General features: G+C 48.7%; 2 protein-coding genes across 3 annotated transcripts; one reads left to right on the top strand and one right to left on the bottom strand.

Moving 5' to 3' along the window:
• Positions 1–526: 526 nt before the first annotated feature.
• MARS1 (methionyl-tRNA synthetase 1) lies at positions 527–17,464 on the top strand. Its single transcript, XM_047739666.1, has 21 exons — positions 527–702; positions 1,473–1,563; positions 1,724–1,802; positions 1,881–2,015; positions 2,577–2,652; positions 2,899–3,071; positions 3,239–3,345; positions 4,804–4,920; positions 5,066–5,269; positions 6,065–6,266; positions 8,972–9,046; positions 13,387–13,557; positions 13,728–13,823; positions 13,950–14,067; positions 14,451–14,664; positions 15,517–15,648; positions 15,764–15,868; positions 15,943–16,129; positions 16,756–16,827; positions 17,055–17,147; positions 17,247–17,464. Exons 1-21 carry the CDS (start codon positions 594–596, stop codon positions 17,391–17,393), a joined length of 2,703 nt encoding a protein of 900 aa, XP_047595622.1. The 5' UTR covers positions 527–593; the 3' UTR covers positions 17,394–17,464.
• On the bottom strand, positions 17,405–21,393 carry DDIT3 (DNA damage inducible transcript 3). 2 transcript variants are annotated; one of them, XM_047739671.1, is made up of 4 exons: positions 21,281–21,393; positions 18,963–19,010; positions 18,080–18,237; positions 17,405–17,990 (listed from the first exon to the last, which is right to left on the bottom strand). In XM_047739671.1, the coding sequence occupies exons 3-4, from the start codon at positions 18,215–18,217 to the stop codon at positions 17,622–17,624; spliced, it is 507 nt and encodes a 168-aa protein (XP_047595627.1). In that variant the 5' UTR covers positions 18,218–18,237; positions 18,963–19,010; positions 21,281–21,393; the 3' UTR covers positions 17,405–17,621. The 2 variants fall into 2 exon arrangements, with proteins under 2 accessions (XP_047595627.1, XP_047595629.1); XM_047739673.1 differs by lacking the exon at positions 21,281–21,393 and adding an exon at positions 19,942–21,240.
• Between the last annotated feature and the right edge of the window lie 66 nt (positions 21,394–21,459).

The raw sequence follows: 21,459 nt of genomic DNA, 5'->3' as shown, positions 1-21,459 counted from the left end.
TAGCCTTCTTACTTCCCTTCAATCTGACCTTTTCCCTACACATGCTCTCTCACCTTCAATGAAACTGTCTAGCTGCAGACAGGCATTAAATATTTATCAATATTTAATGTCACATGTTTTATTAATAAGAAATCTACATTAATTTCCATTGTATCACTAAAGTAAGTTCATCATAATTCTCAACTGTATAATTCCTATTCTTGTGAACCCGAATCGAGAGTCGGCCTTTGGTAGTAGCCCCTGTCATGACAACGCCACTTCAGCAAGACGAGAGAAGGCCTGGGTTTCCGTCACCACCACCCAGCTGCCGTAGAAGCTTCAATTGCGTGCGGGGCTCTCCGCGGAATCCGTTCCTCTGGCCCGCCCACCAAAAAGGTGCCACTCTAGCACAGCCTCTGCGCCCTCTCAATCTCTATGATATTCTTTTCCTGTTTCCTGATGTTGCATGACGGGAGAAATAGTCTACTTTCCTCCAGCGGTGCCCAGGGAATGACCTAGTTCGGAACTCCATTTCCCGGCGTGCATTGCTGCGTACTCTCAGCCCGCTGGCAGGAGGCCGGTTCCGGTTGCATCAGCGTGGGACCCACGGCGAAATGAGACTGTTCGTGAGCGAGGGCGCTCCGGGGAGCCTGCCGGTGCTGGCAGCTGCGGGCAGGGCCCAGGGCAGAGCGGAGCTGCTTATCAGCACCGTAGGCCCCGAAGGTAGTTGGGCTGATGCTGGTGGGCGGTAGATGAGGGGGGCGGGACCGAAAAACACGCTAGACATCCATCCCGTAGTTGTCTTCTCCAAACCTCCACCGCGACCACGCACTCCCGTCCACCTCAAACCCTTCCCCCCCATTATTCTTGGTCAGCCCATCCCTACCTCCTCGTCACATCTTTCATTAATGGCTTCCCTCAGTTAACCCTCGGTATACCCCTTCCCTCATCTCTAGCCTCTACCTCCATCCCCTCCGCCAATTTTCCCGTATCCCGCCTCTCTCCAGTGAACCTCTCTCCTTTATAACTTTCTCCCACACCCGTCAGGCACCTCCGACCCCCATACTCTCTCTAGTTATTCATCACAACCCCCACGCACCCCTCATTCACTCCTTTCGGTTTACCTTTTCTTTCTAACCATCTGTTTTGGTACCTCTTAAAAGTAGTTTTTTTGTCACTTCTTCCAATTCTTTAGATCACTCTGTTACTCTCGGTTGCTTCAGTGTTTGGCTGCTTCACTGTCCCAATACCACCAACACCGCCCCTCTGCAGTGCCCATCTGTTGCTTCCAACTGGCGGTCTCAGCTGAACACCTGCTAGTCTGTCCAGCTCATTCTGGACCCACCCCCTTACAGTAGTCCTATCCAGAAATCTTTCCAGTGTCTTTCTTCTGCTTTTCCCTGAACAATGAGATGTTGTTCTTCTAAATTAACAAGTTTTTGTTTTTGTTTTCTTTTCTTTGTTTTTTCGCTCCCTTTCCTCTTCTGCATCAGAGTGCGTGGTCCCGTTCCTGACACGGCCTAAGGTGCCTGTTTTGCAACTGGATAGTGGCAACTACCTCTTCTCCACTAGTGCAATCTGCAGGTCAGTATTGGTCCTTAAGGCAGGGAGGTGATTGAATAAAATCAGGGCTTAATGTCCGCTGTGTGGCTTTCTTTGCAAGCACTACTTCACTGTGGGAAAGAAATAGGCTAGACAGATGGGCCCCTCTCATTCCACCTTCTGTTGCTCTCTTCCTGGGCAGATACTTCTTTCTGTTATCTGGCTGGGAGCAAGATGACCTCACGAACCAGTGGCTGGAATGGGAAGCTACAGAGCTGCAGGTGGGCCTGAGACATGGGGGATGGCAGGCAGGCCCTTGCTCTTTATGGCCATCCTGATCTGTGTCCCCTACATTTTAGCCAGCTTTGTCTGCTGCCCTGTACTATTTAGTGGTCCAAGGCAAGAAGGGGGAAGATGTTCTTGGCCCAGTTCGGAGAGCCCTGACTCACATTGACCAAAGCTTGAGTCGTCGGAGCTGTCCTTTCCTAGCTGGGGTGAGTTGGGCTCTGAGATGGGGATCAGAGAAAATTATATGATATAAGAACCAAGATGGAAGGCTATATTCAGAGTGCAAAACCCACACTGCCGCTTGTTAGCAGCGTAATCTTGAAAAATCACCAGACTCTAATCCTCAAGTTTTTTCTTTCTTTCTTCTTTTTTTTTTTAAGATTTTATTTATTTATTTGACAGACAGAGATCACAGGTAGGCAGAGAGGCAGCCAGAGAGAGAGAGGAAGGGAAGCACGCTCCCCGCTGAGCAGAGAGCCCGATGCGGGGCTCCATCCCAGGACCCTGGGATCATGATCTGAGCCGAAGGCAGAGGCTTTAACCCACTGAGCCACCCAGGCGCCCCAAGTTTTTTCATTTTTGAAATGAGGTAATATTAGTAGGTACCTCAATGGGCTATTGTGAGGATTAAGTGAGGTGACTTAAGGGGCTTAATGAAGTACTTGACACGTAGTAAGTGTTTAGGAAATGGTGGATATTAATGTATGCACTGGGAAGAAACATAGTATTTTACCTGTAGACCTTTTCCTTTTCTTTCCTCAACAAAGGAGACAGAATCTCTAGCTGACGTGGTTTTGTGGGGAGCTCTCTACCCATTACTTCAAGACCCAGCCTACCTCCCTGGTGAGAACTCTGCATATCACTTCATCTCCTACCCCAGCCCAGGAGCTTGGTGGAGGAATTACAGAATGGGCAGTACAAAATTGAGGATCCACTCTGAGGCGTAGTTTGACAGGGCAGTTACAGCATAAAGATGGTTGAGGGAACTGGGGAAGAGAACTGGAGACACTTCATGAAGAAGGGAGGAGGTCCATTCTTGCCTGCCCATTGCAGGTCTGGCTGATTCCCTCTTTTCTCCCATGCCCACAGAGGAATTGGGTGCCCTGCACAGCTGGTTCCAGACCCTGAGTTCTCAGGAGCCATGTCAGAGAGCTGCAGAGACTGTGCTGAAGCAGCAGGGTGTCCTGGCCCTCCGGCCCTACCTCCAGAAGCAGCCCCAGCCTGGCTCCTTTGAGGGGAGGGCTGTCAGCAATGAGCCTGAGGTTTGGAACAGCAGTGGGATCCCCACAGAACCTCAGTACCTGGGGGTGGCTTGGAGAGGGACTTTGAGCATCACCATTAACTCTTTTAGTTGTTGGAGACCAAAAAAAGTTTCTTTAGTCTGTGGGTTTCCTCACCTGGTGAGGGATTGTGTCTGCTCTCTTCACAGGAGGAGGAGCTGGCTACGCTCTCTGAGGAGGAGATCGCCATGGCTGTAACTGCTTGGGAGAAGGGCCTGGAAAGCTTGCCTCCACTTCGGCCACAGCAGAATCCTGTGTGAGTAGGCACTGAGGAGCGGGCTTTGTTTGTTTTGTTTTTTAGGTGGGCTCCATACCATCATGGAGTCCAACACAGGGCTCGAGCTCACGACCCTGAGATTGAGACCTGAGCTGATATTAAGAGTCAGATAGATGCTTAAGCTACTGAGCCACCCAGGGGCCCTGGGGCTTGGTTTCCTAAGTGGAAGTTACTGATAGTGCTGATATTTGTCTGACAGCCCCCTTCACTGACCTCTTTAATTTCCATCTTTTCCTTTGGCATTTTGTACCTCTCGCTTATATAGTTATATAATAGAATGCAAGCCCCCGAGGGTAGAACCCCAGGCCTACTCCCCTTTATGTCTGCCGTGGTAGGAAGCACACTCCTGATGAAGAGCGGTGCTGCAGAAGTGCTTAGGGGCTCGGGGTACAAGAATGACTGGGTGGAAGCCTGGTCATTCATGAAGGGGCTGATTTCTCAGCTGGATTTCAGAGCAAGTGACAGCATTCAGTTACAGAGAGTAAAGTCAATGAATGCAGGAGAAATCAGTGAGCTCTCTTTTAAGGAAATGATCTAGAAGACATTCCAGGAAGTAGTTGGGACTTGTAACTGGAGGAGTGAGGTTAACAAGTAGAATCATCTGAGTCTGTTAACAGTAGAAACCACGGGAATCTGTGAGCTCTCAGGATGGCGAAAGTTGAAGGACTCAGTAAATGGTGGGAGCGAGTGCTGTAGGCTGAGAATGGTTGGAAAGATTAAAGGAGCCCTGGTGAGGGGTCAATGCCCAGGAAGGGTGGATACAGGGTGTGTGCAGCTGAGCTGTCGGATGTGAAGCACGGGAAGAGTGGAGTGGATGAATGACTGGAGACAGCAGATTGAGTGGCATGACTGGGCCTGATCTGGGAAAGGGTGGGGGGGGGGGCTAGGAAGGCAGTAGCTGATGGCTGTGGGCTTGAGTAGGGCCACAGAGATGACTGCCATGGGCTAGGGAGGGGGATGTTGGGTAGGGAAAGACTGGGAAGACATGATGCGGTGGCAGGCTTCGAGTACTTGAAGCAGTGACTGAAGGTCTTGCTTCCAGCTGGGAAGAAGGGGAGAGGGCAGTGCTGGGAAGGCGTGCTTGGGTGGCATTGGGAGTCTGGGGGGTGTGGTGGTTGGACAGAACCAGGAAGAGGGGAGTTGGTGCCTGAGAATGAGCTGGCAGAAAAGAAGCAGTCATGATAGCAAAGTGAGAGGTCAGTGTGGAATGCAGGTGCCTGGCTTTGCTTACTGTGGCAGGGCCCTGCACTTTGACCTGGGGTGGGGAGCTCTCTTGGCTTTTAGGGGAGTTCATGAACCTGTGGTTTCCCGTGAGGAAAAACTTCAGATGTACCTGAGTCTGCAATGGTAGAACAGATCTGTGTCTGGGTGTTCTGTGTGCTGTTGGTCCCTCTGGCTTCTTCTCCATGGACTGTTGTCTTTTTCTTTCCCTACCAGGCTGCCCGTGGCTGGGGAGAGGAATGTGCTCATCACCAGCGCCCTCCCATATGTCAACAATGTCCCGCACCTTGGAAACATCATTGGTTGCGTGCTGAGTGCTGACGTCTTTGCCAGGTGGATCCAGCTGCTGGGGGAGGGACCTTTTTAAGGAACGGTGGGCCCAAGGGAATAGAATGCCTCAAGGGTGGGGGTTCAGGGGATTCTGGGGACATGGAGGGGGCCAAGATGGGGCCCCTGTGATCACCATATCCCCTTCCAGGTACTCCCGCCTCCGCCAGTGGAACACCCTTTATCTGTGTGGGACAGATGAGTACGGTACGGCGACAGAAACCAAGGCTATGGAGGAGGGTCTGACCCCCCAGGAGATCTGTGACAAGTACCATGCCATCCATGCCAACATCTACCGCTGGTTTAATATCTCGTTTGATATTTTTGGTCGTACCACTACTCCACAGCAGACCAAGTAGGTTTCCTATAATCAGGCAGGAATGGAGGGTGAACACTGGGTCTGGGGGCAGTGAGAATGTCCTGGAGACAGAAGGAACCAAAAGTGTTTAGACATCTACCCCCGTCTCTGCCCCCAAACTTAGGATCTGAATAATGCCCTGAAGTGGATCCCAAGCATGGGGATTCCATAGATGCGGAAGCTACCCAGGGGCTGAAGGAGCAGTGAGGAAGGGAAGAGACAGGACTTAGGCTCGTGAAACTATGAGCCTTCCCTCTGCCACCTCCCGGCTCTTCCTGGCTGCTCTGGAGTTTGAGGGACATTCCCTCCCACTCCCATGTGGGCTTATAGCAGATGCACTCATTCTTCCTCTGCCTGATACTCATCCTTAATAAAAACTGTTTAGTGGGCAGGTTGTCAGCTTAATAGTGTTAAGCAATTTAGCAGATGGACTGATGAATTTTGATTCTGGGACATAATAAAAAAGAGTACAGTCCTGTCCTTTTAGAGATTTTTTGGTAGTGAAGAGCACAAAACTGTTAAGTTTATATTTGACAGACATAAATTAAATTCTAGAGTGATGAGGGAAGAGATTGTGTAGGGGAGTTGGGGAGTATGTATGAGGGGTCTGGGTCATCCACGAAGACTCCCTAAAGATGACTAGATGGCCTTGGCCTTGAGGGGCCTTCTGCCTGATTCTTGCGACACTGGGACTGATATGGGGCCTGGGTGGAGTAGCAGGAGGGCGGGGTGCACTCCTTCCTCTGACTGCCTCTGACCTGGCCCTCCACTGTGCCTGGCTCACCTTGCCAGAATCACGCAGGACATCTTCCAGCGGTTGTTGACCCGAGGTTTCGTGCTGGAAGACACTGTGGAGCAGCTGCGGTGTGAACGCTGTGCCCGCTTCCTGGCTGACCGCTTCGTGGAGGGCGTGTGTCCCTTCTGTGGCTACGAGGAGGCCCGGGGTGACCAGTGTGACAAGTGCGGCAAGCTCATCAATGCCATTGAGCTCAAGGTTGTGAGAGGAGGGTCTCATGGAAGGAAAAGGAGGAGGGAAACAGTCTCTGTTGTTCAGAGACTGTTCAGAGGTCCCATTTGGGGTTTTTATTTTAGCATTCAGGTCCTTTCATTGATGCCTTTTTTTTTTCTTTCTTTTTTCCTTTTTTTAAGATTTTATTACTTAAATTTATTTTAGAGAGAATGAGCAGGAGGAGGAGAGGGAGAAGCAGATTCCCCACTGAGCAGGGAGCCCAAGGTGGGATTCAATCCCAGGACCCTGGAATCATGACCTGAGCTGAAGGCAGCTTCTTAACCAGCTGAGCCACCCAGGCACCCCTCATCAGGGCCTCTTTTTACCCCATGTCATTGCTCGGTTCATTGGATTCTTACTGAGCATTTACTACGTGCTCAGCATTGTGCTAGGTGATAGATAAGAGGAAGGCGTGCTTCCTTACCTTTGCTCCTGCTACAGACCACCTGATCTGCGTTTTTTGTTTTTTTTTTTTTTTTTAAGATTTTATTTATTTATTTATTTGACAGAGATCACAAGTAGGCAGAGAGGCCGGCAGAGAGAGGAGGAAGCAGGCTCCCTGCTAAGCAGAGAGCCCGATGCGGGGCTCGATCCCAGGACCCTGGGATCATGACCTGAGCCGAAGTCAGAGGCTTTAACCCACTGAGCCACCCAGGCGCCCCCTGATCTGCATTTTTTAATTAGTTCTTTCTTCCATAAACAGGTCTCCTCTTTTCTGTGCTTACTCATTGGCTAACTTAGTCATTCACTTATACAGCACATGTTTTTTGAGTCCCTGTGATAGGGTAGTCACTGGGGACTGCTGGGGATGTAGCAGTGAATAAGACAGATCTTTAGCTAGTGTGGGGACGAGACCAACCCTAAAGACAAGAGTGTATATATAAGACAAAATGCTGGGAGGCTGTGACAGTGGCTTCTGGGGAAAGGTTTTTAGCCAGGTGATTAGGGAAGGCTTGTCAGAGGACGTAACACGTGAACTGAGAGTTTAACTGAAGAAATGAGAAGGAGCAAGCCAGGCGATGAGAGGTTGAGAACGTTCCAAGCAGAAGGAGCAGGAAATGCGAAGGCGTATGAGGCAGTAAGCAGCTGAAAAGGCAGAAGGGAGAAGGCCAGCGTAGCTGTAGCACAGTGAGAGGGAGGCTGGATTGAGATGAGGTCAGAGAGGTCAGCGGTGACCAGATGACCTAGTAAGCCAGGGTGGCAGCTGGATGGTAGGCTGCTCCATGGAAATGGATGGGAGGGAAGCAGGAGAGAAGGGGAGAGACCAGTTTGGAGGCCAGAGTGGTAGCTCAGAAATGGGATGATAGGTTGGCCTAGGTTAGTAACAGCAGGAATGCGAAGGGAAAAAGGATTTGACACAGATTTCTGAGGCAAACTCTGTAGAACTGGATAGGTGAATTCAGGCTGAGGGACCGTCAAGAAAATGGTAACTTGGAAGTTTCTGGCATGTACCTCTGGGGTGGACAGCAGCAGCATCTGCGAATGTGGGCAGGCTCGGATGAAGGACAGGCACCCGGGTTTGTTTCCCTTGTGGTGCCTGTCAGACATCCACACAGAGGTGTTAGGTAGGCAGTTGGAGATAGGCTTGGAGAGTTCAGGACAGAGGTCCTGAGAGAGTTCTCATCATCTAGCTTCAGAAGCCCGGAGCCTGGCTGGCTCAGTCGGGAGAACTTGTGCCTCTTGATCTCAGTGTTGCTCCTGAGTACAAGCCCCATGTTGGGCATGGAGTCTACTCAAAAAAGAAAAAGATTCAAAAGCCTAGATCAAAACTCACTGGGAAGCTTTCATTGATTGGCCCTCCCTTCCCCCAAACTGTTGAGTCCTCTGGCCGTCATCTGCCAGTGTTTGCATAGTCAGCGTGTGCTGAGAAAATAACTTAAAAAAAAAAAAAAAATTTATTGGGGCGCCTGGGTGGCTCAGTGGGTTAAGCCGCTGCCTTCGGCTCAGGTCATGATCTCGGAGTCCTGGGATCGAGTCCTGCATCGGGCTCTCTGCTCAGCAGGGAGCCTGCTTCCTCCTGTCTCTCTGCCTGCCTCTCTGCCTGCTTGTGATCTCTCTCTGTCAAATAAATAAATAAAATCTTTAAAAAAAAATTTTTATTTATTTGCCGGTGGGGGGGGTGCATGCACAAGCAGGGAGAGTGGCAGGCAGAGAGAGAGGCAGACTGCCTGCTGATCAGGGAGCCCGAAGTGGGACTTGATCCCAGGACCCTGAGTTCATGACCTGAGCCAGAGGCAGATGCTTAACCAACTGAGCCACCGAGGCATCCCAAAATAGCTATTTCTTAATGCTTTGCTTTGGTAAGGCCTGCACTTGTTTCTCATGGGACCTGCTCTCCCTAACATGATTGTAACTTCCTTGGGGAGAAGAACGGTGTCTCCACTCCTTCCTTCCCTCATGCAGCTGCTTAGAGTGCAGTGCTTTTTACTTAGCCTGTACTCAGAGAATGCTTTTTCCTATTCTTTGCAGTGACAGGACAGAGTCGTGAAACTCTGAGCAGCAAATGCTGTGCTCTGTGGACTTGAGTCTTCAGGTTCACAGAAGGCCCAAGAAAGCATGAAGCTCAGTGAGATGGCTTACTGGGGAGCTCATCCCTTTGTGTGTCCCTCCTTGCTGCACAGCTCCCCTTGGCCTGAAGTCCTGATCCTACCTCACCTTGGATCACCCCTTCCCTTGAATTTCCTTTACAGAAGCCTCAGTGTAAAGTCTGCCGGTCCTGCCCTGTGGTGAAGTCCTCTCGGCACCTGTTCCTGGACCTGCCTAAGGTAAGTGGGCCTTCGCCTCAAGCTAGTCTGCACGGCCTCTTTGGCTTCCTCTCCCTCAGCCACAGATCTGTACCAAGCCATGCTTGAATGTTTTTAATTTCCCTTTTATAAATATACAGGCTTGGGGCGCCTGGGTGGCTCAGTGGGTTAAGCCGCTGCCTTCGGCTCAGGTCATGATCTCAGAGTCCTGGGATCGAGCCCCGCATCGGGCTCTCTGCTCAGCAGGGATCCTGCTTCCTCCTCTCTCTCTGCCTGCCTCTGCCTGCTTGTGATCTCTGTCTGTCAAATAAATAAATAAAATCTTAAAAAAAAATAAAAAATAAAAAATAAAAATATACAGGCTTACTGTAAAAAAGGCATAACAGATTAAAGGGGACAGAATGCAAGGCCCAGGCCCATTCCCCAGAGGTACTAACTACTGCTCATTTTCCTTTGTGTCTATGCAAGTAAACATATGCATATGAAACTATTTTCATGTTTTTTTCTTTTTCCTAATATAAATTAGATCATGGCATTCATATGGTTCTGCACTCTCTTTTTTTTTACTTTATAATGTGTTGAGTGGATTTTCCGTATTAGTAGGTTTGCCGCCTCTTTTTTTTTTTTTTTTAAGATTTTATTTATTTATTTGACAGAGAGAGAGAGTAAGAGAGGGAACACAAGCTGGGGGAGTGGGAGAGGGAGAAGCAGGTCTCCCACCGAGCAGGGAGCCTGATCGGGGGGCTCTATCCCAGGACCCCAGGATCATGACCTGAGCCGAAGGCAGATGTCCAACGACTGAGCCACCCAGGCACCCCAATTTGCCTCCTTTTTAACTTTGGAAATAGTTTCAAATTCACAAAAAGAGCTGCAAGAATTAACAGTTGCGCCATAAAGAACCCGGTGTGCCTATTACCTTGCTTCACTGGGTGTTCAGATTTTGCTCTTTTTAGCAAATCCTTGCTCTTTGCACATACGTGTGTGCATACATAGCCTCTTTAATCTCTCTCTTTTTAAAGATTTATTTATTTTGTTTAGAGAGAGGAGCGTGTACACACTCAGTGAGAAGGAGCAGAGAGAGGGGAGAGAGTCTCAAGCAGACTCTGCTGAGCGTGGAGCCCAATGCTGGGCTTGATGCCATGATCCCGAGATTACTGCCTGAGCCAGACGCTTAATGGACCCTGCCACCCAGGCGCCCCATGTCATCTTTACTCTTAAATAGTTAATTATGTTTCCTAAGAAAAAAAAGACATTTTTGCATAGCCATAGTAAACAACTGCAAGAAATTTAACATTGATACAGTTGTCTGATCTACCATATTTTGGTTTTGTGAATTATCCCAATAATATCCTTTGTAGAGTTTTTTTTCTTTTAGTACACAGCCTAGCTCACGGTCATGTATTGCATTTAATTTTTCTCTTTAGTTTCCTTTAATGTGAAACGGTTCCTCAGCCTTTCTTTATCTTTTGCCTTTTCACAGTGTTTAAGACTGTGGTCTCTGCCCTCCCCTCCAATAGTATATTCCTTATTTTGATTTGTTCCCTGTTTCCTCATGATTGAATTCAGGTTGTGCATTCTTTGTTGGAATACTACCTAAATGATTGTGTTCTTTCAAGAGGTACATGATGGCCATTTCCCCCTCACTGGTGATGTTAATTTGTCTAGTCAAGGTGTGACTCATTTCCTCTACTATTCAATTAACATTTTTCCCTTTACAACTTATAAGCAATCTGTGGGAGTATATTTTTTAAAACATACAGATACCCCGTTCATCATTAAAAGGTGCTGTAGGTTTAGCATCCATTTATTTAGTCATTCTTTTTTTTTTTTTTTTTTTTTTTTTGGGCGATTTTATTTATTGAGAGAGAGTGAGCAAGCACCGGCAGGGGGAGTGGCAGAGGGAGAGAGAGAAGCAGGTTTTCCACTGAACAAGGAGCCCGATGCAGGGCTGGATCCCAGGACCCCAGGATGATGATCTGAGCTGAAAGCAGACTCTTAAGCAACTGAGCCACCTAATTGCCCCTTAATTAATCATTCTTATATCCTGAGCCGCTTTTCATAAAGCTTTTCCAACTCTACCACCCCTACACGTGTACCCTTCTCCTTTGCTCATTTATTAGTTATCCATTTTCAGTGTGGACTCATGGATTCCTATTGTTTTCAGTGGTTTGCAAATGGTTCCTGTCATGAATAATTTTCATGTTCACATTGTCCCTCATTTGGCTGGCAGGAGTCTTTTTTTTTAAACAATTTTGTTTTTTAAAACAATTTTAAACAATTTTATTTATTTATTTATTTATTTGAATGAGAGAGAGCATGAGAGGAGAGAGGTCAGCAGGAGAAGTAGACTCCCCACCAAGCAGGGAGCCTGATGCGGGACTCAATCCCAGGACTCCAGGATCATGACATGAGCTGAAGGCAGCCGCCCAACCAACTGAGCCACCCAGGCACCCTGGCGGGAGCCTTCTTTTTTTTTTTTTTTTTTTTTAAGATTTTATTTATTTATTGGACAGACAAGAGATCACAGATAGGCAGAGAGGGAGGAAGGGAAGCAGGCTCCCCGCTGAGCAGAGAGCCCGATGCAGGGGCTCGATCCCAGGACCCTGGGATCATGACCTGAGCCGAAGGCAGAGGCTTTAACCCACTGAGCTACCCAGGCACCCCTGGCAAGAGCCTCTTTAAGATCATTTCTCTGTTTGTTTTTGACATCTCCCACCTTTTAGCTAAGGGCTTCCTTATTTCCTGGCATAACAAGGTATCTAGATTCATCTATTACAGCCTAAGAATCAACCATTTCTCCACAAAGCCCTGGTTCATTTTAGTAGAGAACGGCATTTAGAGACCCAGATTGAGGCGTGTGGTCATTGTTACTGGGACGTCTTTGCTTCTGGTCCCTTCCCCCCAAAAGTGTTAGGCATTCATCTGAAGTTCACACTAACACCTGTGATTCCAGTCCATCCCTACAGAGGTCTTCCCCACCTTCCCATATTTCGTGTTTGTATCTCCCTTCTAACACAGTAAGTACCTGGCTCCTGACCTTTACTGCTTTCCTCGATCCTATAGTACACCTAAAAATAATTTCAGAATTGCTTCATAGTTTCTGGTAAATTGTGATTATAAATAATGCTGCAGCAGATAACCTTGTGCTTGTGAATTTTTATACTGTTGGAAGTGTGTCTGCAGGATCAATTCCTTGAAAGTGATTACTTGCATATGTAGTTTATTGCCAGATTTTCCTCACTAGGTGTTTCGTTTTGCCTTCCTTCCAGCATTGTGTGCACCTGTTTCCCCACAGTCTCACCAGTAGAGGTCTTGTCAGGCTTCAGAAGCTATGGTATTTATGTGCCTAAATCACATGAACCATTCCTTCCAACAGATTTATCTTTGTTTTTCTGCTTATAAAAGTGAAATAAGCTTGTTTCTAAAATTCCAGGTAGAAATAGGGTATAAAAGTGGATGTCCCACATAATTCCATCTGATACATATTTTTCTTCACAGGTTTTCCTGAGCTTCTGTTCATCTGTATGCTATTACTTATTTTTAGAATTTGTATTCTATATTATTTTGTGGTTTGCTTTACTTAATAAACGTGTCTTGGAGATCTTTACATGTCAGTATGTACAGATCTAACTCACTCTTTAATGGCCTTAAAAGTATTTCATTGTTGGGGCGCCTGGGTGGCTCAGTGGGTTAAAACCTCTGCCTTCAGCTCAGGTCATAATCTCAGGGTCCTGGGATCAAGCCCCGCATCAGGCTCTCTGCTCGGCAAGGGGCCTGCTTCCTCCTCTCTCTTTCTCTCTCTCTCTGCCTGCCTCTCTGTCTACTTGTGATCTCTCTATGTCAAATAAATAAATAAAATCTTTTTTAAAAAATGTATTTCGGGGCGCCTGGGTGGCTCAGTGGGTTAAGCTGCTGCCTTCGGCTCAGGTCATGATCCCAGATCCTGGGTTTGAGCCCCACATCGGGCTTTCTGCTCAGCAGGGAGCCTGCTTCCACCTCTCTCTCTGCCTGCCTCTCTGCTTACTTGTGATTTCTCTCTGTCAAATAAATAAATAAAATCTTAAAAAAAAAAATGTATTTCGTTGTATTGATACACCATATTTCTTCAAACTCTACTGAACCATGGCAGTTGATTGCAGTTTTTTTGCTATGATGAATAGTGTCTTCCTTATATATGCATCCATGCACTTTTGTGTATTTTTATTGCAAAAATTTCTACCAGTGGAATTGCTGTGTCAGAGTCACGAGTCTTTTAATTCTATATTGCCAAACTACTCCAGAGAGGTGGTACATGTTTATCCTTACTCGAACCAGTATGAGACTCTCCTAAATCAGCTCTCTGACTTTCTCTGCCGTCTCAGCTGGAAAAACGACTGGAGGAGTGGTTGGGGAAGACATTACCTGGCAGTGACTGGACACCCAATGCCCGGTTCATTATTCGTTCTTGGCTTCGGGATGGCCTCAAGCCACGCTGCATAACCCGAGATCTCAAATGGGGAACCCCTGTGCCCTTAGAAGGCTTTGAGGACAAGGTAAAAACCCTATGCTTTATTCATATGTCCTATTATTCTGCCTTTTGATTGAGACCCTGAGCTAGTAGAATAGACTGTTGATTATGTCTTGCTTCAGTTGGAAACTGGGTTGGTGAGGTTCTCCCAGTGTTCCTTCATCCTAGTCTCTCTCCTTCCTCCTGGCCCTCCAGGTATTCTATGTCTGGTTTGATGCCACTATTGGCTATTTGTCCATCACAGCCAACTACACAGACCAGTGGGAGAGATGGTGGAAGAACCCAGAACAAGTGAGTTCTTGGTTACCCTGTCCATGGGAAGGGTGTGTGCAGTGGGTGGTTAGGGGTGGATATCTGATCTTTCTTGGGCCTTTGAAAAAGATCTCAGGAGTTTTGTTTCCCAACTGTATTCTGTAGGTGAACCTGTATCAGTTCATGGCCAAAGACAATGTTCCCTTCCACGGCTTAGTTTTTCCATGTTCAGCTTTAGGAGCTGAGGACAACTATACCTTGGTCAGCCACCTCATTGCTACAGGTACCCTGGAAGACTGAAGATGGGGGGATTCCTAGGGAATGAGGGCTGAGGCCTTCCAGAATGAAGATCCTGGAGAGGTCCTCGATCTTGAGTTTGGAGGTGAAATGATATAGGAAGTTAGAACATGAGAACTTAACCCAGAAGAAGGGAACAAGAACCTAAAGAAAGCATAAGTCTGAGGCTAAAATTCTGTAATGGGTAAAAGCAAAGGGAAAAAAGTCGAAAATGGAGAGGAAGAGATCCTCAAGTTCTTTGCAGGCCTGCTACTCAAGAAATGTTGCTGGACACCCAATAGTTGAGGTTGAGGGAGAGGAGGAGTTACTGGGTCAGAGAGGGAAAGGTGTGATTTGAGCACATGGTTCTCATTCTACTTCTCTGTCCAGAGTACCTGAATTATGAGGATGGGAAATTCTCCAAGAGCCGGGGTGTGGGAGTGTTTGGTGACATGGCCCAGGACACAGGGATCCCTGCTGACATCTGGCGCTTCTATCTGCTCTACATTCGGCCTGAGGGCCAGGACAGTGCCTTCTCTTGGACAGACATGTTGCTCAAGAATAATTCTGAACTGCTTAACAACCTGGGCAACTTCATCAACAGGTGGGACTTGGGTGGGGGGTGCGTCAGAGTTAGTGGATGAGCTGGAGGCAGGGCAGGGTGGAGTGGTGGCTAGCTCTGCTCCACTAGGTGGGAGACATGGGAGAGACGGGGGTGACGAGGCGGGAATGAGCAGGATCTGTGAGCAATTGGGTGGACAATGTGCAAATGTGCAATGTGCAATGTGCAAAGTGTAGCAAATCGTACCCGATCCTGGAACATAGTAGGATACGTTTGCTTGGGTGAAGTCAGTTGTATGGGTGTGCTTTAGCAAAGTTGGTCACAAAGTGAATTTTTGCAAACTGGTTTCATTTTAATATTCTTTATAGAATTGGAAATGTGTTCTCTCCTAGTAAAAAAATTCACTTGCAGACCGTTAGACAAGTTTGGCCGAAGAAAAGGGTTATTTTAGTGTAGAGGTGGGAGACGCTTCCTGTACTTTGGGGGTTTTGTTACTCGAGGCTCACACTCCATCAGCAGCCCCACCTCTGCTCTCTGCTGGCTGGGTCCCATCCTCCACGGCCCCCGCCCTCTCACATCTGGCTGTCAGCCGTGTTGCGCAGACAGTCTCTGAGAGTATTGGATAGCAAGTTATCTGTATTTCAACTTCATCGTTCTTTGCATCTCTTTCTTAAAAATCAGATGGACATTTCTTCACTTTATCAGGTTTCTTATTCTTAGTGGGGAGAGAGAACAAGGAATAGATTTGTTAAGCTTTGCCTTCTAACTGGAGGGAGCCAGGAGGCATCCGTCCTGGGAGAATGGAGAATTAGGAAAATCAGGTCAGATTTCTAGGAGGAGACTGGGCAGTAATTCCTCTTTTCTCTTCCCTCTCTTTCCTTACTCCCCTCCCAGAGCCGGGATGTTTGTGTCTAAGTTTTTTGGGGGTTACGTGCCAGAGATGGTGCTTACTTCGGATGATCGGCGCCTGGTGGCACACGTCACCCTGGAACTCCAGCACTACCACCAGCTGCTGGAGAAGGTCCGGTAAGCAAGCAGGCATTTGGGTCTCACTCATCTCCCCAGAGCTGTGCCAGCTGGTGAGAGCCCCCGGCTGGTCACTCTCAGGCTTTACACCTTGGCCGGGCCCCTCCCTTCCCAGGATCCGGGAGGCCCTCCGCAGTATCCTCACCATCTCTCGCCATGGCAACCAGTACATTCAGGTGAATGAGCCTTGGAAGCGGATTAAAGGCAGTGAGGCTGACAGGTAAGTTTGGCTACAGGAATAACATGGCAGTGGGCCACGTCCTCCTGGAAAGTCTAACGTCTCTTCTTTTGCAGGCAGCGGGCCGGGACCGTGACAGGCCTGGCAGTGAACATAGCTGCCTTGTTGTCCGTCATGCTGCAGCCTTACATGCCCACAGTCAGTGCCACCATCCAGGCCCAGCTGCAGCTGCCACTGCCAGCTTGCAGCATCCTGATCACAAACTTCCTGTGCACCTTACCGGCCGGACACCAGATTGGCACAGTAGGTCCAAGGGCTGGAGGGGCTGGCCTCTGAGCATCCCTGCCTTTGCCATGAAGCCTTTGGGCTGAGGTCAGAGAACTTGGACATAGGACTCTTACAGCTGTTCTCTGAACCCTTACCCCACGCCTCCCCACTCTACACTTACGCTTGTTTCTGATAGAAAGTCCTTGGTATCGCTCACAAGCCCAGTATCAGCTAGCCCATGTGCCATCATTGCTCTTCACGCCAGAGCTCAGGACCTGGCACGTAAACTAATTGGTCTACGGTAGATGTTTGGAAACATCACGGTCCCCTGGTCTCCATAATGCCAGTAGGCAGTAAGCAGGGAGAATACAGGATAGCTGTTTCCCCTTTGACACAAGAGGATAAAAGTCCACCTCTGTACCCTTGTGTCAGCCCAGCATCCTCAGTCTTAGACCTTACTGATAGTTTGGGCTTTCCGAGTGTGTGCCAGTGCCTTATCTGGATTCTTTACTCAAGTTAGCAGCTATCTGTTCATTTGTTTCTTCTAAAACTACATATGTAGAGTCCCGGAATGCCAGTGACTGGGGACAGAGAGGCCCTCTGTACGGTCTGGCAGGGTTTCTCCCTCATCAGTGAATGATTATGGAATTCTTTCTTCACAGGTCAGTCCCTTATTCCAAAAATTGGAAAATGACCAGATTGAAAGTTTGAGGCAGCGCTTTGGCGGAGGCCAGGTGAGAAAGCCAGACTGCACTGTCCCCCCGGCAAGAGCCACAGTGTCCGGGTCCCTAAGTAGCTCTCAGTACTCTCCCTCTTCTGGGCCTGCTGCTTCCTTCCTGGGAGTTAGCAGCAAGAGCCCTTGCAGTGAAATGTCATCACCGCCCCCCCACCCCGGGCTGTGAGGTGAAACTCGAGGCCAGGGCTGTTTACAGAGCAGATGCTAATTGTTGTCCTTCTCCAGGCCCGAGTGCCCCCCATGCCAGCTGTTGTAGAGGCTGCGGCCACAGCTGCTCCGCGGCAGGTACAAGTGCTCATGGATGAAGTGACAAGACAGGTACTCGGCGGAAGCCCTGAGGGATTGCGGAAACACCGACTCCTCAAAAACTTCTCTCTGGTCTCACTACTCTTCTTCCCCCACCTGCTCTGCTCTTAGGGCAACATCGTCCGAGAACTGAAAGCGCAGAAGGCAGACAAGGACCAGGTTGCTGCTGAGGTGGCTAAGCTCTTGGATCTGAAGAAACAGTTGGCTCTAGCTGAGGGGAAACCCCTTGAGACCCCTAAAGGCAAGAAGAAAAAGTGAAAGAGCCTGGCTCATAGAAAGTTACTTTAATGGATGTGGACAATAATAAATAAATTTACAATCTCTATATACATGCTGAGACCCTTTCCTGTTGTCTACCCCAAGCTTTCCCGCCTCCTGAATAGATGGGGTTGAGGGTCACATCATTGGCACTGGAGAAAGATGGTCAGCAGCCACTTTTGTGAAAGGTAGGTGGTGGCCCAAGGGGGAAGTGATGGTCCCAATTCTTCATGCTTGGTGCAGATTAACCATTCGGTCAATGAGAGCTCGGCGAGTCGCCTCTACCTCCCTGGTCAGGCGCTCGATTTCCTGCTTGAGTCGTTCATTCTCTTCAGCTAGCTGTGCCACTTTCCTTTCATTCTCTTGTTCTTTCTCCTTCATGCGTTGCTTTCCAGCCACAGCTGGGGACTGATCACTCTGTTTCCGCTTCCTGGTTCTTCTCTGGTCTTCCTCCTCTTCCTCCTGAGCCAGGGAGCTCTGACTGGAATCTGGAGAGCGAGGGCTCTGGGAGCTGTTTGTGACCTCTGCTGGTCCTGGCTTCTCAGTCAGCCAAGCCAGAGAGGCGGGGTCAAGAGTGGTGAAGGTTTTTGATTCTTCCTTCAAGGGAACGAGGAAAGGTAGGATAGGTATTAGTTGAGAAGGGAAGGGCGATGCCTCCCGCCCAGCTTTAGTCCTCACATTCTCACCTCCTTGTTTCCAGAGGGACAAATGTAGGTACCCCCATTTTCATCTGAGGACAGCACTTCTTGCAGGTCCTCATACCAGGCTTCCAGCTCCCAGCTGGACAGTGTCCCAAAGGAAAAAGGCAAGGACTCAGCTGCCATCTCTGCAGTTGGATCAGGTTCTGGAAAAGGACATACTCAGGATGAGGGGTCGGGTGGGAGAGGAACAACTCCATAAAGCAATCAGATAGTCTATATAGGTTGGCAGACTGGCCTGGTACCTGTTTGCAGACACAGTTTTATTGGAACATAACTACATTCATTTATTTACATATTGTTTATGGCTGCCTTCATGCCGTAAGAGTGGAGCCCTCAGCATCCAAAATATTTACTGTTTGGCCCTTTCAAATGTATCAATTGGTCTATACCAATATTCCCTCTTTGCTGCTTTTGCCTGGCATTTGAAGAAGCATGGGTCTACCACATACATTCTTATGGGATCCTGGTAAAAGTCCTAAGCCTCCCTTGAGGAACTCTGTTGGTAGTTTCCAGGGGGCAATTATCAGACCATCTTGTGTTCCTTTCTCCTCCTGTGTGAGGAGTCCTCTGTGTGAGTCTAATCTTGATGGGGACTGAGGTGTGGTAAGACCAAAAGACTAACTCTGTTGGGGCTGACTGCTCGCTCAGCCAGCTTTCAATTAGGACATGCTCTAAGAATAGTGATTTGGTCACCTAGATAGGGGCAGGCCAGGAAGATGGATGTGGCCTGTCAGCAAATGTCTGCTCAGATTCAAATCCTCCTCTCCTGTTTTCTTTAGCTGTTTTCATAACTTAGTAGGGCCCCAGTACAGGGACCCTAAACAGCATCTCTTAGGAATTGGTTTTGGGAAAGGGATGGTAAAATTACCTGCTCTCAAGTGTGGTGATGTATGAAGATGCACTTCCTTCTGGAACACTGTGGGGATCAAAGATAGATGTTAGCCATTTTTGGAAGGAGAGAGGCAGCTCTTTTTATTTCCGGCCTCCTGCTGGTCTTTCCTCACTTCCTGTCTTTGAGGGTGTGCACAGTCAGTGGTCCCTGCAGCCATTTCCAAGGACAGAGGAGAGCCTGACCTTTATTTTTAGTGGCTGACATTTGTAGTCCCAATTACATAATAGAAAAGTCATGGCCAACTCCATGGCTTCAAGGTAGGCCTCAAACCTGCCAGGGTAAGGACCAGACTACAGGGAAGGGAACAAATCAAGTGGTATTCCTCTAATTCCACTCACACCCTGACATATTGTAAATGCACATTTCCAGTTTCAGTGTCTCCTGGGACCTCCGACTGTGTTACATAATTGCTTATTTGAATTTCCTTTTGGGTATCTAAAAGGCGTCTCAGATTTAATATGTCCAAAGACAAATTCTGGTCATCTTCCCTTCCATGGTCTTCTCCAGGTCAGTAAATCAGTAAATGGCAACTCTACTTGCTTAAGCCAAAAGCCTTAGCACTGTCCCTGATTCCTCATTCACACCCCACAAGTCAAACCACCAGCTAAATTTTAAAATTTATTCTTCAAAAACCCACAACCCAGTTGCATTGTTTTCAATCTGGATCAAGTTACTATCCTCTCCGTTGGATTACCCAGTTTCTGCTTTTGCCACACCTCCCCAAGTCCGTTCCCCAAAAAAAAGCCAGAATGAGCCTTTAAAAACTTGTCAGGTCCTGTCATTCTGTTCAAAACCCTTCAATGACTTCCAATTTCACAAATATTAAAGGCTAAGGTACTTAAAATGGCTTCACAGACCTCACACAATCTACTCTTCTCATTGACCACTCTCCCCCTTAACTCACTCTAGTCCAGCCACCTGGCCTCCTGTTCCTTCCCGTTCCCATGCTCCCTACCTAGGACCTCCGTTCTTGCTGTTCCTTCTTCTGGAAAGCTCTTCCTTTCACATACCTGCGCGGCTTACTCCCTTGCCTCTCTTTAGATCTTTTAAATGTCACCTCATTTAAATGTGAGAGAATCCCTAGCCTTCCAAGGTAAAACTGTAACCTCACCCTGAGCATTGGCTACCCTTCCATGCTTTGGTTTTCTCCACTGCACTTGTATTTGTTCACCGTGAACCTTTTCCCACTGAAATGTAAGCTCTGCTAGAGCAGAGATTTTCTTGTTCATGGATATATCCTGGGCCTGAAATGCATGGCACATAGTAGGTGCATGATAAGTAATTTGTAAGGAAAGCACGGACAAATTCTCCCTGGTCTTTTACAGGGAAGGGAGGAGGAAGCCTAGAAGCCAGAGCAGCAGCTACTTATCCCTAGGGACTGGAGATGCAATATCGCCCAGACTGTTTCTCTTCAGGGCTGTCCTCCCTGGGGAACCCTCCTTGCCTTCCAGTGCGTGGGATGCTGCTTTCATCAGCACTGGAGTCCCAGACCAGAGGGCTGCAAAGCCAAACAGGGGGCTGGCCTGATGCAATGGTTACACACACAGATTAGCTGGAGACAGGACAGGGGGAAAGAGGCAGGGACCTATCTCAGGGGAAGGGCTGTACACTGGGGAGACCCCAAATGGCTTCTCACACTTGAGAAATCCAGGATGCTCTCTTGTGCAGGAGGCCCAAGGACCTCTGGAGGAATGGGAAAACCCATCTCCGCTCCCTATCCATCGGCACCCCTCCCCTCAGTCTTGGGTCAGTCCCCTTAAGGTTCTCTTCTTCATTAGGGTGTGGGATGGTTGTCCTGTGGAGGATCCAGGAGCCCTAGCTATCGACGTGGCCACTCTGGCCCTGAGACGCTAGGGCTGAGACAGGACTGGGGGTGCGGTAGGGGGTAGTGGCGTTTAGCGGTGGTAAACGGGCGTCAGCGTCGTGAACTATGGTCTTCCAGGCCTCTCCGGCGTGGGGGAGTGTCCTGCTGCTCCGCCTCCCACCGGACAGGCCCAACGAGGAGGGCTGGGGTCAGCAAGGGAAGATGATAAACCTCCCGAGGGCATCCGGACCCACGAGCAAGGCCCATGCTCCGGGCAGGGGTGGTGTGACACTATCGTCCAAAGGAAGAGAGGTCTGTGAGCACCACTCCTGAATAAAGGATGCTCCACATCCCTCCCTCGGACTGTCGCTGACTTCATCAGGGAAGGGGTGGGGCCACATCCTAAAAAGCATATGCCCCAACTTTGAGGGGCCAGCCAGTGTTCCCCAAGAACAGGAGGGTAAAAAGTAGATGGGGGATCAGTACTCGCCTCTCTCCTCAGGTTCCGGATCTGATTCTGGCTCTGTGGCTGCCACCCGCTCATCTTCAACATGATATCACCTGCGTCTCAGACTCAAGCCTCTGACCTCGGTAGCTCCGAGCACTGATCTTTTAGGAAGGTCTTGCCCTCCTCTCAGGGGCGGGTCCAGAAGCTTACCAGTCAGAACG

The sequence above is a fragment of the Lutra lutra genome, chromosome 8 (assembly GCF_902655055.1).
Source record: "Lutra lutra chromosome 8, mLutLut1.2, whole genome shotgun sequence".
NCBI classification, from domain to species: domain Eukaryota; kingdom Metazoa; phylum Chordata; class Mammalia; order Carnivora; family Mustelidae; genus Lutra; species Lutra lutra.
Note: the sequence above shows the minus strand (reverse complement) of the source record. Positions and strands in the feature narration are given on the sequence as shown.